Raw genomic sequence first — 17,016 nt, 5'->3', positions numbered from 1 at the left:
AGCATTCGGCATTCACCCTCAATATCTGTGCTCCGGTTCAACAGGTGCATTTGGCTGGATGTAAACTAACATATTGCATTTAAAATCATTAGATTTTGAGAAATCCTTTTCAACAGTGGCCGAGAGCAAGATATCTTTGCCTCTCTGACTATATGGGTTCAAAGCTTTTCCTATATATGTCATGAGATTCTGGAGAAATAAATTAAGATGATTGAAAAAAAAAAAAGTTAAGTGGCATAATACTGTACTATTGTTATATTTAAATCAGGGAAAATAAAATTTAATGCAATTAAATCAGGATGAAGCTGATGCATTTGTTACTTTTATCAATTAAGATCTGATTTTATTTAGTTTTGCCGACTGCACTACCAAAGAGCAGAAAGAGTTAATTCTGCCTTGTAAAAGGCAGATTCTGATGTCCATTATGTCGTATAAGGAGAAACTTCCACTAAACTCTGTCTTAAGGAAAACATTTATTGATCAAACCTGGATGCAATATAACCTCAGTGACCCACAGACATGAATTTAACATGACATTCACATTTTATTATTGTTGGAGATGGGGTACGTGACTTAGTCTAAAGGTTTGTTTGTTTTCTATTACCATGATGCACATGTTAAGCAGAAGGCCTATTTTGCAATCCCATATTTATTTGGTCCATGTTGTTATTCTGCTCATGCACAGTGGGGTTGTTAATGTTTCATCTCATAAAACAATTACAGGTCCCCCCCCCTTCACCCCCCTTCTGCTCGGTGGAGACAAACTACTCTGTATATTATTCATACCAACCACAAGGCCGAGTGACGTCAGACTTGTTATGATTCTCCTCGCGGGCTCCGCCCCCTTCAGCCGCGAGAAGCCTCTCGAGCAGTCTGGTGGCGTCTCTGGCCGACGTACGGGCTCCACCTCCTCGTCAGTCAGTCCGCCCTCCGCACTTCATGTAAACAACTCCATTAGTCCCGCCGCGCACTGCTTTCTTTGCCAAGAAATGTTCAGTATCAGACGTGGAAAGCAAAATAAGCAACATGTGCAATAGCCTAACTAATATAAGGCAGAGGAGAAACATGCCGTCACGGCTGAGCGCGACGTGTCTGTGAAAAGAGACGGTGTGAAGAAAAAGCGCGTCCATATTGCATAAATCCCTAACGTAAATAACTATAAGCTACAAGGGATAGCATGCATTGATACGTATTAATGGCTCAGACAGGACTGCAAACAAATTAGGATAATAGCTGGAACTGAAAATAGCTGTGCCGACGCATGTTGCCAGAATACAAAAGTTGCCCAAATCGACACAACCCTGAAATTCATGCCATTACATCAAACCATGCATACCTGCGTAGTGTAAGCTGCACATACCCTTCAGAAAGCGACTTAAGACAGAAAATAAATTCAATGTTCGTATTGAATATAGTGCAGCCACACGTTAACGCCCAGCATTGCATACACACCCCTTTTTCCAGGCAAAAACAAACAGCACGCTGTAGGATTCAAATATAAGCATATATTCTTAATTACAATCAATAAGCTTTAAATATGAGGAAAAAATGGCCCACATACCTGCTGTTTTCTCCTTCAATTCCCCGTGTTTACGTGAATATTTTTAATGACGCAGCAAGAGCACACGGAGCAACGTGATTGTCGCCATTTTTTGTTGTTATTGAATTTCTCCAAAGCCATGTGACAAATTAAAAATGATTTTAAAAGCAGGTATCCGGGTGCGGAGGCGAAAACTACTTTCGCGAGGCTAAAAAAGGTTAATCCCCCCGAGTTGTTTGTCTGATGGATTAGACTGCTTACTACACTGACTGAAGACTGAAGGCTGTGCGCAATATTTGACAGCTCTGGGACCCTGCCTGCTCGCAACAAGTACTCACAGATCTCTTTGCCTGTCCGCTAACGTTGCGCGCAATGACAGCGACTCATGTGCTTTAGTGCGCACAAATCAATATTAAAAAAAATAACCTCATGATCCAAAACCAAGAGGAAATGCTGTCAACAAGTGGTGGAATCCAACAATAGACCACATTCAACAAATCAACATGCATGATTTAGACAGTAACTTTTAATTCAGCCCAATTTCTTTCTTTCAGCGTCGATTGTTAAAAATTTAGCTCTGCTTAAGTTTGTAAAACTAACTTTTATATTTTGATTTCAAATGAACACCTTTTTCTGGGTTGTTATCAATTTGGCATGATACATACTTATCCATATAATCGAAGTCACCAGCCCCAACATGTTGCTATTCAGGGTGTGAATATCTGAATATAAATTATGTGGAACTGGATCTCAACTTTAAATGATATTTTAAACAGGCAAATAGGGCAGATTGTCTTTTTGTTCAGTGTCAGGTAGATGGATAAACAGATAAATAGGTTGAGGCTTTTGTATATAACCTTCTTCAAAAAAAACTACAGTAACCAGTTTACCCTCCAAAGTTCAGTCATCCGCATTTTTTCTAGATGATGTGCGCAGAAAAATAGGGCGTTGTGGCGACTCCCTCATTCATTCGCAGAGAAAAAATCTCTGTCCTTAAAGACGTAGACAACCATAATATATTCATAAAGGAACCGAAAGGGGAAAAAAGAAAACGAGAAAGAGTGCGGGTTTGACTCGAGCAGAGAAACATAGAGCAGGACATCTCCAACGTGCCCAGAGAGCAGGCTCTGCGTAAAGAACCACAGACAACCACAGATAGGCTGAAATTTATATGGGCAAGACAAGTTAAAAAACCTTCCACGCATCGGAGTTGTTCGATCGCCCACGCGTGCAACTGAGCAAGACATTAATTAAGAAGTAGATTTTGTTATCTCGCGTAGAATCCAAAACGTTTTTGTTGTTGTTGTTGTGTGGCGGGAGCTCGTGTTTGCGGAGGACATGGCGAAGTTATTTCGAGCTGCTATCATGGGTCCACCAGGATCAGGGAAAGGAACGATTTCCAAGAGGATTGCGCAAAGCTTTGGCCTTCAGTACCTGTCCAGTGGCCACTATTTAAGAGAGAGCATAACGGCAAACACAGGTAGGATACATCAGCCGTTATACACGCTACTGTAGCCCAAACGTTGATACAGGAAGAAGCCACGCAGTCTGCAGCAAAGATCTCTTTTTGCAACCGAGCTAACGAAAATGCGAACCAGACGCGTCATTTTCTGTGCTTGATGCGTGGATTTCTCTTGTTATCTTAGTCTTGTGTTATCATGTTAAGGTTTACAAAAACACATTTATAGCCTAAAGACGATGTGAGGTTTGCAGGATAAAGTGGGAGGAGTGCATTTCCTGTCATAAAGTCCTCTGCAGCAGCTAATTTGAAAGAAAACTTTTTTTTCCATTTTTTTTTCATCTACTTTTGATCAAGTGTTCAAATTTACGCTGGTGCAGAGGTGTATATTTCACAATAACCCATTGTTAGTCCAGTTAAAGACCCCCTTAAAGATGTATGGTAATAACTCCCCCAAAACGTATACAGCATGCGAATGTCTTTAGGCTTCCTCATTATAGCTGCCCAACTGGATTTCATGTGACTCCTGGCACGATGTGCCAAGCTCTTGTATACTGATAATAAAGTTGGAGTGCAGAGAGCCTAAGTAAAAACATGTGGGCTGGGTTGTCATTACTGGGTTGTTTCTGTTAAGTTGTGGCTTGCTGTATAGGACTATCAAGTTTCAGGATCTAGACATCTGAGTTGAGTGTATGTTGAATGAATTCAGTGACTTGGCAGAAATATTGAATTAATTATTCATAGAGGTTCCAGTTTAATGTTGTATGCAACTGATGGGAGAGGTTCCAGGCAGGATGATTGTATGGAATGGGTATTAAACAAGACCTGTTCTGTCTTGTTGTTGAATTTCACAAGCATGAATCACGAATGACAATCAATCAATCAATCATAAACACTTCTCGTGTGTTACGTGTCAGAGGCAGGTGTGCTGGTGAGAAGCTACGTAGAAAGAAGCCTGTTGGTGCCGGACCATGTGATGACCAGACTGATGCTGCCCAGACTGGAACAGCTAAGTGGCCACAGCTGGCTGCTGGATGGTGAGAATTTTAAAAAAAAGTCTTTATTTTAAAGTAAGAGTGCATTGTCTCTGTGCTTTGTGTAGTAGTGTACACCTGTTTGTTTTCTGTTATTCATCCCACAGCAGCCTCTATATCTTTTGTCTTGATCGTTTGTAGTGAGGGAACATGATCTCCATAAAGCAGTGGCATGGTTTGTTGTGGCAAGAAAGGCCTTAAATGTGATTGGATAACCCGGGTTCCACCCCCTAAATGCCCAAACTGATAGCCATCCCAGAAGCAAGGACATCAGGAAAGCATTAGTTGTGTTGCACTTCTGCATTTTCAGAGGCATCCGTCTTCCTAAGGGCAACACGCAGTTGCACCTAAACTTAAAACTATAAGGGGCAGCCTTTGTTAGTGGAAAAATACTCTGTGCATTATCCTACATCTGTGGGTAATTAGCATGTCTGTGCATGCTCACTGCTGTTACTCAACTAAAAGGAGACATAAAGATGGAATTAAGAGATCAAGGATGCCTATTAAATATTGCTCAAAACCAGGAAGTTGCCCAAGTTCCCTTTTTGTTTTTTAAATTTCCCAAGTCCGTCTGACTCATATTCAGTGCCAAACTTTTACTCAGTCAACTTTGTTTCTGTTTCTGTCTATTTTTATTAGTTTGAATTGAAAAGTATTTTCAGTCACAAAGCTGTCTGTCTCATTATCTCTTCTAATTTTAAAAACATTATCCTGCGACATATTTGTTTCAAATATTTTTTATTAGAAGCAAAGAACAAAACAAGTGTGCAGGCCAGACAAGACTTGTGCTTCATTTTTGTTTTACAGTGCTCCATAGAAGCCAACAGAAATAACTAAAAACAAACAGTAAGTTAAATGAATGGATGAGTGTAAGATGAAACAAACAAATTAAATGAAAAGCAAAATGAAATTAAGAATAAACAACAACAAAATACACAAATAAATAAATAAACAAATGTCAATCCGTTGTAATTCAAAGAGATCTTGCTGCCGTAAAAACAAAATACCATCCTGCGACATATTTCGTTATATCAGATTTCTTTGCTCAAGTTAAATATTATCTCCGATCCACGAGAGATATGCCAACCATTGATGAATCAGTGTTGGTTGGTAAATTGAAAGGCTTCCACTAAACAGATAACTTTTTATTTGACAAGGGAACACGGCTGCACGCACACAAACACACATGGAAACACAAGGGTGAACCATTTTTCAGTTTGTCCTGTTTCTCTTCATGACCGGGTTTTTAGCGCGCAGAGGACGATCGATTTGCATGTTATTCCTGCATCGACACTTTCATGCATATTTCTCTTTCCAAATCAAACTGGATTGTAATGTCTTGCATGCTCTGCTCTGTTTTCCCCCCTCACATAACTTCTGATTGGTGCCTTCCTGTCACTCGTTTGTCAACAGCGTGACCTTCTAGTTAGAGAGATTCAGCAGCTCTTTAACAATCAAGCAAAGGAACATGTAGTCCAGAGTGGTTGCCAGTTTCCGCTCCAATCCATGAGGGAGCAACAAACATGAAGAGCACCCCAAATGCGTGTAACTTATATAGTTTTTGATTATGAGAGAGACTATGAGACCAGTTTTTACAGCATGTGGACACACTTTGTCTCCATACTGAAGTACCCCTAAACAAAGCCTTGGATACCTGCTCTGTCAGTAACTTTAGTGCTGAAGTCTCAATAATAGAGTTTTGAGATAAGGCATTAGATGTAATGTCAGGATTCTCTCTTGACCTTTCATCTCGTTGGGTTGACTTTTTTGATTTGGCTTTTCCCTACATTACATTTGACTCATTAAGGAGTTTAAGGTTGCATCTATTAATAGCTCAATATTTGAGAGAAGGAGGGGCACAAGTTTTATATTGGCCTTCACAGTTCCCAAGCAATGACTCCTAACGACTTGAGATCCTGTGGCTTAACTGCTTGTGCCAGCGAGAAGGGGGCTTTGCATGAAAGTATTGGATGGGTACTGTAAAATTGACTACATAAGTCCCGTTCCCCTGAGGAAGAATTGCAGGAACTTTACTGGCCATGTGTTTTTCCTCAGGCACCATCAACAGATTATTACCAAAGTGTACAAATACTCTCTTTAGATTCAGTTCAACTTTGCCTTTGGTGTTGATTTATCAACTGTTAGTATGCTAACAAGCTTGTTAAGAAAGCAGACTTTGAGTGAACATACCTGTTAAACATCAGCCCGCTGGCAATAGCGGTCTGATGAGTCTGGCCTCTGAATGCAGCTTGTTTGTCTTTTGTCTTTTTATAACTAATGGTTTTTCATCAAGGGTGTGTCACTGAGAGTAATGACGTATCATGTTCACATACGTATGTCTTCAATATGTAACTGAAGAGGATACATTTAAGTTTAACAATGCATAGTCTCACCCTAGAGTAATCATTGTCACACACCCATGTCGAAATCTTAAAATATGAATCCTTCCCGTCGAGCATTACCTCACAACATTCTCCCTCTGCTGTCTGTCTAGGTTTTCCCCGGACTCTGACTCAGGCCAAGGCTCTGAATAATCTGTGTCAGCTCGACCTGGTCATCAGCCTTAACATCCCTTTTGAGACCCTGAAGGACAGACTGAGCGACCGCTGGGTCCATCCAGCCAGCGGCAGAGTCTACAACATGGGCTTTAACCCGCCAAAAGTGAAGGTCTGATCACTGTTAAATAGTTTACGGTTATTGGTTACCGGATTGAGCTTTGGATCTTGTGTCTTCCCCATCCTATCTTTGTGTTTGTGTCTTTTAAATTTCATCAGCCAACTTCCTGTCTAATTAAAATGATAGAGCAGCTTTATGTGGTTAATCCACTATTAGCAGCTGAGTTTATACCTTAGGTTGCCTCTTATAAGGAGATTCTAACCTTCATTGACAAAGCCTAAGTCATGTTTGACGTTTTCAGTCCCAGTGTCAGACACCACTCTGCTCACGTGACCTTTAAGCACATTATCTTGATTATTATTTTTACACCTCAAGCAACCCAACCCTATGTGCGTCACTGTGTTTTAAAGCTGCTTTTAATTTAATATGAGTGTGGAGGCTTGTCAAAACGAGAGATTGGAATCAGATGAGTATCTCTTTGAACTAGCCCTCCTTCTGCATGACAACAACAACCCTACTGATTCTAGACTTCCTGTGTCTCTTCTTGTCACACTGACTGATCAAGCTAAAGCTAAATCCAAAGTGTTCACAAAGCACTTCTAGAAACACTCCAGTTCATACACACGGTCAACATTCTTAAAACATACTTAAAACATACTTAAAACATTTACATGAATACCTCTTGTTCCCAGGAGTTAAAAGTTTCAACAACAAACCAAATCTTTGATCATTAAATTGAAAGAAGAAGTTCAAACTATATCTAACTTTTCCTGAGAAGAAAACCTTGATGCCCAATTAACAAGAGTGGGTGTTGATTTGTTGATTCTTTCAGAACACCAGGAGCGACCCCCGAAATCAGGTTAAAAGAAAGTAAACAAGTAAAAATAAAAGTGAGAAACAAGTAAAAGCAAATTTGTGGGAATAAAATGTCATTACAGAAGTTTCATAGCGACCTCACGGGACTCATCTTGTTTAGACTTTGGCGGCCTCTGTGGACAAAAGCAGTTTTGTTTTCAGTAGTGACAACACCTTTACCCTGGGGAAAATTTTTACCATGATAAGTCGCAGGATGTTATTAAAAATCATGAAAACACACATTTGTCTATGAAGAAGAGGGCCAATTCAGGACAGGTTTAGCTTCAGCCATTTAGAATTCCCTCCCGTCTGTTCAATGAGCAAGGCTAACTTGTGTATGTGCCTTTGCTCTATCTCGAGCACTGTGCATTGTAGTTTTTTTCTCTATCCGTTCCTTTTTTTAAGATGTGTTTTTGGGGCATTTTAAGCCTTTCTTGCAGAGATAGACCACATGCGCACCCTAACCACTCGACCAACAAGCCCCGATTCTTTACTTTTTCTTCTTAATTTCAGCACTTGTAAAAAGAAAATACCACACCAGAAACAAAATTATCTTGCAGGAAGAATCTCCTCCTGCTCCCCTTTCACTTTAACTTTACCTGGTTACCAACATTAGGAGTACATGCATTTAGAAATGAGAGTGCCCTCAGTCTCTAGTATACAGTATATATACCACCTAACCTGCTACATTACTGTGAGGTCTGTTGAAATTGCTGTATATGGTATCATTAGAGAAAATCAGTCCAATTAAAACGTGTTTGGCGCAGTTTGACTTTGCACAGAATGTAGAAGAAAATAAGGGAAAAAAAGCTTTTGTAAGTTAAATGGGAGAAATCTGAATCTAGTACAGCTCCATGATGATTGTGCATCACTGGTTCAAGCTCAAGTTTCATGACTAATGTATCTGTAAAGAGCGGATATCTTTACAATACATATCAGCTCCTGAATATTTTAAATGCTAATCAGCTGTTAAGTCTTTGTTGCATGCGTGACCTGACCTTGTGTTTAACCCCTCAGGGTAAGGATGACATCACCGGGGAACCACTGATTCATCACGACGACGACAAGCCAGAGGCCCTGATGTCCAGACTGAGACACTACAAAGACGTCGCCAAGCCTGTCATCGACATGTACAAGTTAGTACATTTCTACCCTCACGACATTGTTGACACTCAGTCAGTACTAGTATCTACTTCCCTATGGGCAGCCATATGCAAAGTTGAAAAGAGAAATCAGACGCACTCCTGACACTTTCTAGAAAAGTCCAGGACAGCCTGCTGTATTCACACGCGTCCCCAACACAAGCGTGATGTTTCCCTGTTTGTCAGGAGTTTCTCAGGAGGCGAGACGTGAATACAAGATGGCAGTTTGAGCAACAGAGTCTGACGCTGCAATGACAGTTTTTGTTTTACTTTATAGCAATGCTTCCTGTTGTTTGATCAATTTAAAGTATCAACAAAATAGTGGAAATGAACATACTGGTGAGCAGAAAAGAGTTCAGAGGCAGCTTCATTATGTAAAAAAAGAAGATTGAACTGGTTGATTCGATACAAAGACAATCAAGCCGACCTTTGATGCCGGTGAATATTAGCTTCACATAACGGCTTCCCCTGACTTAATGCTGAAATATCACCAGGGTTTAAAGAAATGGAGCCATTTGAGGTCACACATGCAGCTCACCCTGCTGTAGTGCATGTGTGAGACCATCATGTTGGTATTCTCATTGTAACTCCTCCTCGTTGAAATGGTGACCGATGTTAAACTGGAGTGACATTTCAGACACATTAAATCTGATATGACTGGTAAGAATGAACTGAAAACAAAAGTTTCTAAACAAGGACCAGAAGCTGTTCACACTGCTTTAAATAAAAAAAAAGAACGAGTCAAGAATGTGATTTTGGACACTTTGGCCTGCAGTCTGAACATGGCTCATACTGCCACATTCTGCCACTAAATCAGTCCATCAATAATTCTTCACATTTAACCCTTTCCGTGTTCTGCGTTGTCATATCTCTCCCCTCAGGTCACAAGGAATCCTGCACTCGTTTTCTGGTACAGAGACAGACCGGATTTGGCCTTACATCAACTCTCTTCTCAGCACTAAGATGCACACACAGCCATCGGAGGCCGTGCAACCGCAGACACCCTGACACCACTCTGAATGAAAGGACCACGGGGAGACATCGACAAGCAGCCAGAGGACGCCGGATGATGTTTCTTTCCAACTGCTGGTGACAACTTTCACTTCCCTCATGAATAATGAGGCATATAAATATGGGGAAAGGACGACGACCAAAACTGTAGTCTTCCAACTTGTTTTTCATGTGTATTGGTTGTGTGTGCAAATATGTCAAGAGCTTTATTGATCAGATCCTCCAATGCCATAACTGAACGAGTGTTTCTAAATAATGCAAATAATGTGTTGGTCGTCACCACAGATTAAATTAGGCAAGTTCAGGAACACAGCAGAAAAAACTGCAAGCTTAAATCATAGAAATTCCATTTGATGAGTAAGAGTAACTTTTATTTTTGTCTCCAGTGTTATCATGAGAATCCTACAGTCAAGACCAAAATGCAGTGTCACACTCCAAGATTATATATGCATTACCACCACATCCTAGAAAGTTGTTGTTATAAAAGAAAACTTTAAAAATATCAGAAATAGGATGAACTACTTTTTTTTTTTTTTACATTTGATGAGGGGAACTTTAACTTAGACAAAGAAGAAGGAAATATAATGCTGTAATCATAAAAACAGGTCACACAGCATGGGAGTGAAACCTTTCTGTCAGCCTTTAAGCACAAAGTGGCATTCAGAAACTTGGGAGTTGTAGTTTACAGTGAGCACTGACAAAATCACTGAGGGCAAGACTGACATAATGCAGAGAACCAAAATGTAAGTCTTGTACATGAATAATTGTGTTAAATTTTCCAAGATTATTAATCCTATGAGCCTAAGTGCTTTGTTGAATGCTGTATATAAGGCCTACAAATGAACTGTTACATATGCAGAACCAGTTTTTATATCCACATTGTCATCAGCTCAGCTTCTCTAGATATATAAATATCATTTAAGTAAACAGGGCGTGCTGTTTAAATGGCTGGATATGCTGCAGAATGTTACACTGTCTGCACTGGAAAACATACAGAAGGATCCACTGGGCTGGTCCTGCACTGTTGAGAGCAGACACGAGCACACAGTCACTCTACATCTTGCTCTGTGGCTGGGATGAAGACCAATGTACAAAATAAAGAGTGCCTTCAATGTTGTTACATTCCTTTGAAACGTATAAAGTTGCCCTGAGACTTCTATCACCTGATCATTGTGTTTATATGCTTTGCAACATATGTTAAACTTTAAAATACTGCTGGATAGTTTGTGGGAATACACCACGCTACTTCTCTGAAGCATCATTTCTGCTACCTAAATGGTTGAATTATGGTTTTTTTGTTTGTTTGGGTTTTTTTTACATTTTTCGAACGTATCACTTTTGTGGCCTGAAAACCATTTGTTTCAACTTCCTCACCTGTCAGAAAGATTCAGATCCATCATATGAAGTTTCAAAATCTCACCAAATAGCACAACATGTGAGTTAACAATACGCTAAGTTAAGCACAATTACTATAACTCTGTGCAATAATGGGCGTGAAATAGGATTACATTGTACTCTACAGCTCTGTTGATGCTGGCTTGGCAGTTTTAAGACTACATTTCAAAATATTTCAAATTGAAATTATTTTGATGACAAATTAGAAAATTTCCCTCATTCAGGAATCGGCACTAACTTTCTTTTATCTTTGTTTTTTTTTGGTAGCTTTTTCTTACCTAAAGTCTGGGGGAAATGTGTGTTTTGTTCAGATTGACGGCTTGTAAAAAAGTTTGTGGATCAAAAATGCACACGTAAATAAAAATACAAAAAAATGTTCTTTGTTTCGAGTGATGGATCATGTGAACTGTAACTGATGCTTTGTGGGGATGGGTCATAATAGGATGGCTTTGTAGGAGACATATGTCTTAACAGTCTCTGATTTACACTTTGGTTTCATTGTAGGGAATCACACATCACACGTCCTTCTGGATGCTCAGTCTGAGTTGGTAAGAAACTCGAGACATGATTTAAAACTGTAGCAGTCTTTCTTTCCTTTTTCTTCCAGCAGCACACACATTCACAATAACAGTGAAGCTTTGCTCCTCCCTTTTGACTTGTTGATCTTCCATATCATGTGAGAGAAACAGGAAGCAGCAGGAGGGTGTGCTCACGTGCATTAAACACAAAAGCTGTGGTGGATAAAGGCTACAGAATAACAACACAATGCACATTTATGCACGCACAGAAATGCTGTCTATATCCTCTGCTCTCTCATGTCTAATCCCCTCAGATCTGTAATTAAAAATGTGCATGAAGTACTGCTCGGCTGTGAGGATTACAGCCTCACTTGCTGTGTTTACCTCTGATAGAAGACACTGCTGTTTCTGTATACATTCTGCATAGTGTTATTATTTCCTGCACAATTAGAAACATGAGTGTGAAGAAGGGTTTGTTTTCACTTTTGATCTTTTTTGTTATTCTTATTCCTGTTGCAGAAGGGAGCCCTCTGCTGTTTTGTTGCAAGAATTCAAATGACTAGGCTACTTTTTTTTTTTTTTTCCCCAATCTCCAAAACAACTCCAATCCTATCGGTGCATTTTAGTAGAGCTTAACTGTATCACTTCAGCGTTATTTCTTGTCACCCTATTTGTGAAGTCCATCCCAGGTTTTATCAGGTTTGCTCAACCTCGCTTGCAACTCCGACAGTGTGCGCTGAGCGGCGCCGTTTCTGCTGCACTGATTCTTAAACGTTCACTCTACGTCTTGCCTCGTCGTTAAATCCTATCCACATCATATGGAGATCTACCAAACGCCATCGCGGCACCTTGTCTGTTGCCTATTTGCCAAATTGCGTTTATATGATGATACCGTATCCCGATGATGCTTCTATAAATCTAATGACGGGTTGATTTGTAGCGTCTCCTTGCAGGGCAGTGAGTGTGGGCCTTTTACGCGTTGACCTTTGGCTGGCTGCTGCGAATGACAAATCAAAGGTCGGTGTGTGTGAGCGGTGCCGGGGTTCAAAACGCATCTTCAGCAAGACGGCGATCCAGAGAGAGAATGGTAGTAAGCGCTCTGACAGGTAAAACCATCTGCAGGATTCTTACATCATGTCTGCTAATCTTTGTCAAAATATGAGGCATGCTAATTGGCTCATGGTATCTGTTAGTTACATCTATGAGCGGGCAGAAAAGAAGAAGAAGAGACAGAGTGAGCGTCACGATCTGTTTGGAGGTGTTATGTAATATCAGGCTACCTCTGGAAATTCACTTCCCCCTACAGTGCATCTGTGTTCCGTTGGAAAAAAGAGGCACCTATTATAAAATGTAACAGTGCGTTTATTCTTTCTTCAGTTTAATTAATATCACAACGTTGGCAGTGTTTGCATAGGGCCACTGTTTTGCTGCATGCGCACGCGAGCATCATTAATGATACGATTGTTTGTCACGGGGTAGACCTATAGATTTTTTAGGTTTACATGGTAGACTAACATGGGAGTAACTGCTTATAATAATAGGTGTCCCCAGGGCGAGATAAAAATGTGTTAATGCTGGCTCCTTTTTCAGCTGACGGTTTCAATCACGGCATTCTTGGGCACATTTTAAAGGCACAACACTCTTTTTTTGAGCAAATGAAGTCCTTTTTTTGAAGAGGATTTAGGAATGCATTTGGTGTCATGTTGGACCTAATTCATATTAGATGAATCTTAAATTGTCAGTGTGATCAGTAAAAACAGAATCAGGATCAAACGCTAGCTCTCTTACTGTCCAATGGCACATCACCACCTGCGTCACACAAGTCACGTGATCAGCTTAACGCAGCCTGCTGTGGTTTTCATGTGCTGATCATAACTGAGTCACCTTTTGTAGCTTAATGTTTGGTGCAATTTGAATGGTGAAATATTTGACTGAAATTTCCGTTTAAAAGTCCCAGTGAAAGCATCGTTAGTGTCTCTAGATTAGACCAGACATGTGATGGAGACAGAATGAATAATCGGTTATTTTTGGATTGGTATTGCAAATGTGCTATGTGTTGGCTGCATCAAAGTGCTCACTAAAGCTCATTTTAATCAACATGATCATGTCACTGGGTAAGCTACATAATGTTATATTAAGTGACTTTATTTTGTATTCTTCAATTTACACAGTATATTGTATGTAAAGTTATTAAACACATTTTTTTTAGTTAAATATGCAATGTTTCTTTCTGGATGTTCGTGGAGTAGAAATATCAAGTAGCAGGACTTTTTAAAAAGCCTTCTAAAGTAAAGAATCAGAATGGACACTGTTGTTTTTCTATAAAGACACGTAGTAGCAAATGCTCATCTGTTAATATCCAGTTTTGACAGCACACAACAAGAGTCTTTGGATTACAGGATCTTTAGCCTCAGATTCAAGTCCCCTGTCTGTCTTGCTGAGTGGGTCCTGCAGCTGATCCAGCAGATTCCTGGATTCTGCTTTAACTGTTATGAGGATAATCATTAATCCTCAGCCTATAGTCAAGACTCATGGAGAGAAAGCAAGGAAAGTTGTGGAAGAGATTCTTGAAGTTGTTATACAGATTCTTTGATATAAAGTCATAGTGTGATAAGCAGGTAATACAGATTTTGAGACTTTCAGGAGTTATTTTAAGGGATGTGAATGAATGAATGAATCCTTTAAAAGTTATCGTTTCCTCTTAGATGTTTACAACCTGCTTTACAGTGTTCCAGATTTAACTGCAGGTCACTAAGCAAGTACAACACCAGCTCTATTGTGGGTGTTTACTCTTTGATGAGAGCCCTTTTCCCTAATATTAAAGCTCCTGTGACTAGTTTTTACATGGTTATGAAACAGATTAAATTATTACATATGCCTCTTTATTAGCAGCAAGAGTAAACATGAAGACAGAATCATCATTTATTGATATTTTAACACCTAAAACAGCTGCTGGGGGATAGGTGAGACATTTGTCTGGGGTTCTTAAACCATGCTGCAACAATCAACACCATCTATATTAAACATATAACATTATTAAATAAAAAGTCCAGGAAAAAAAATGAGAATATAAAGAACATTCTTAAAATACCAGAGCAAGCACACAAAGACAAATTATAGTATATATTATTATAATTATAGTCCACTCAAACCGGAAGTTCCTCAGAGGAGCTTTAAGCATTAGTTGCCCAACATCTGTCCCAACAATCCCATGACTGGTAAAACTGCAACACTAGGAACATTTGAATCAGAGATCTAACATCAGGACAGAATCTGTTATTATTGCCAAATACATTTACATATACAAGTCATTTGTCTTGGTGTTTTAGTGCGAAGGAAGAAAACAAGGCTAAAATAAAAAAGTACTTAAAATAAGAGAAGCGACGACCAATATATAAAATCTTCGTTCTAAAAGCTTCTTTTTGCAACGGTTCCTAAAATAAATTCTTTAAAATATAAATTTCCTTCGGTGCTGCAGCAAATATTTATATATTTTTTTCCATGGTTACATTTATATATAAAATTTGACAAAGAGATCCAAACACAATGCTACTGTGTTTTATAGTTATAGTCAATGAAAACAAAAGTGCAAATCTCTAAATAAATTACAACTTGTAAAGCCACACTGACCTATGCTGTCACAAGCTCCACATACGTATGTGTTGTTGTGTCTGCAAGGCCCTGCTCTGATAGACTCCACCTACAAATGCTAGTTGGCAATGCCTTTTCTCTGCTTGTTATATCGCCAGTTAGCGGTTCCACCATATTCTCTGCTCGCTCGTGAGCTGGAAATATCAACTAGAACCAAACTTATTATGTTGGAGTTTGAGCCTTACAGCATTCGTACTTGCTGCAGAATTTTGAAAATGGCCGATATAAAGAATGTTGTAGATGCAGGAAATTCAGTGTTACCCAGCAGACCAATGATAGGGCTTATGATTGGCATTGTTTCAACTCTTTGTTACATTTCTATGGAGGGAACCTGCTGTGAATGTTTAGATTTTGTGCAGGAGTATTTTTCAGGTGTAACTTGTACTTTTTGGCAATTTCCTAGAATAATGAAATGGATATTAGCAATTGCTGGCAACATTTCTGTCAGTGGACTTGACAATTACTCTACTATTATATAGCTATACCAAACTAATCAAGTTGCCTTCATGTGTTGATCACTGATCCTGGCTGAGATGGCGATGCTTTTTCTGCACCTGCATCATTGTCCCAAACAATCCTCAAGGGGTAAATATGGTCAAGCACGGTTAGGAAACAGACAGGAAGCTCAGTTTCCACAATGGAGCGGCAGCACTCTGCGTCCGGTGACGGAGGGGGTTTCGTTCCTCCCTTTTGGACATTCCGTTCCCGCTGTGCTTTGGGCTCCCGTCTGCTGGACCAAAAGAGTTTCCCAGGCTCATGTCCTCCTTTTCAGAACCATGCTGGCTTTCAGTTGCCAGGGGACAAGGCCAAGGAAGGAAGCATGCCATCAGTGGTCACTGTTTTTTGTCCCACATTCATTGATCCTGGGTCATTACACAGTAAACTGGAGCCAAAATCACAAATTTGGTGCTAAATTTAAAAAACTTGCGTGTTGCAGAATGTGGGCATTTTTTATTCTGACAAAGAATGCTGATGTTGTCTCAGTGCTTAATATGACCACTCTTTTTTTTAAAACTTTTTATAAAGAGTAAGCCATGGGACATTATCCATTCTTATTATAGGACTGAAATAAATTCAGTCTATCATGAGCCAAGACTCATCATGTGCTCCTTATTTACACACAGGAATAAGGTCAACAAAGTGCTTTTCTGAAGCCTTTTACTTCTTCACATGCCCTCCCTTAAGAAAGTTCTTGTTGATGACAATGCAACTTTTAGCACACTTATCACCTGTTTTCTGAACAATACATACAGCAGACACCTCACATCTGCATATATACACATGATGCATCTGTCTTGCATTTACATAAAGGAGAGGCTTTTGTCACTTTAGCTTTAATACTCTGCAAACCAATGAATATGGACATATTTATCATAGCTGACCTAATTCTTCAAAGTAGAACAACTCTTCCTCTTGACCAACCCCATGAAGGAAAATCATAATTAGTTTAAAGCCTGAAAGACATTTAAATGGGACACCAACTCAAAACAGGAACAGTGACACAGTCGCAACAATAAGGAGCCCTATTATTTACAGGAACGTGTGGGCAAACTGGTTTAGAATGAGGTCTTGTGAAAAAACAGTATTGAAAGTCATACAAAATGCAGAAACCTCCCCAAAACAAGCTATTTCCCAATATGTTATGGCAATAAACAATGGATAAAAAGTCGAAACAAACCTGTTTATTCAATTTCATTAAAGTACTACCTTTTAGATTTTAATGAAGAAAAAAGATATTGTTTCCAAGAAATGTTATTGCCATGTTTAATATCATCAATACGGCAACAGATAGGGA

General features: G+C 39.5%; 2 protein-coding genes across 2 annotated transcripts in view; both read left to right on the top strand.

The window, feature by feature from the left end:
* Positions 1–2,457: 2,457 nt before the first annotated feature.
* ak4 (adenylate kinase 4) lies at positions 2,458–10,769 on the top strand. Its single transcript, XM_079350135.1, has 5 exons — positions 2,458–3,020; positions 3,917–4,036; positions 6,528–6,700; positions 8,522–8,640; positions 9,528–10,769. The coding sequence occupies exons 1-5, from the start codon at positions 2,879–2,881 to the stop codon at positions 9,652–9,654; spliced, it is 681 nt and encodes a 226-aa protein (XP_079206261.1). The 5' UTR covers positions 2,458–2,878; the 3' UTR covers positions 9,655–10,769.
* A 1,379-nt stretch (positions 10,770–12,148) lies between these two features.
* The window catches only part of dnajc6 (DnaJ (Hsp40) homolog, subfamily C, member 6), a 38,914-nt gene continuing 34,046 nt past the window's right edge, over positions 12,149–17,016 (top strand). Inside the window, exon 1 of the mRNA XM_079350664.1 lies at positions 12,149–12,676. The gene's annotated coding sequence lies outside the window, so the exon portion shown is untranslated. The remainder of the gene's footprint in view (positions 12,677–17,016) is intronic.

Source organism: Symphodus melops (assembly GCF_947650265.1).
Source record: "Symphodus melops genome assembly, chromosome: 8".
NCBI classification, from domain to species: domain Eukaryota; kingdom Metazoa; phylum Chordata; class Actinopteri; order Labriformes; family Labridae; genus Symphodus; species Symphodus melops.
This window is presented reverse-complemented; position numbering and strand designations above follow the sequence as displayed.

Bases quoted from the DNA above. Each gene is read 5' to 3' on its own strand.
- ak4 (XM_079350135.1), top strand. From the start codon at position 2,879: ATGGCGAAGTTATTTCGAGCTGCTATCATGGGTCCACCAGGATCAGGG. The intron at 3,021-3,916 runs GTAGGATACATC...GTTACGTGTCAG, and splicing joins GAGCATAACGGCAAACACAG to AGGCAGGTGTGCTGGTGAGA. The intron at 4,037-6,527 runs GTGAGAATTTTA...CTGTCTGTCTAG, and splicing joins CCACAGCTGGCTGCTGGATG to GTTTTCCCCGGACTCTGACT.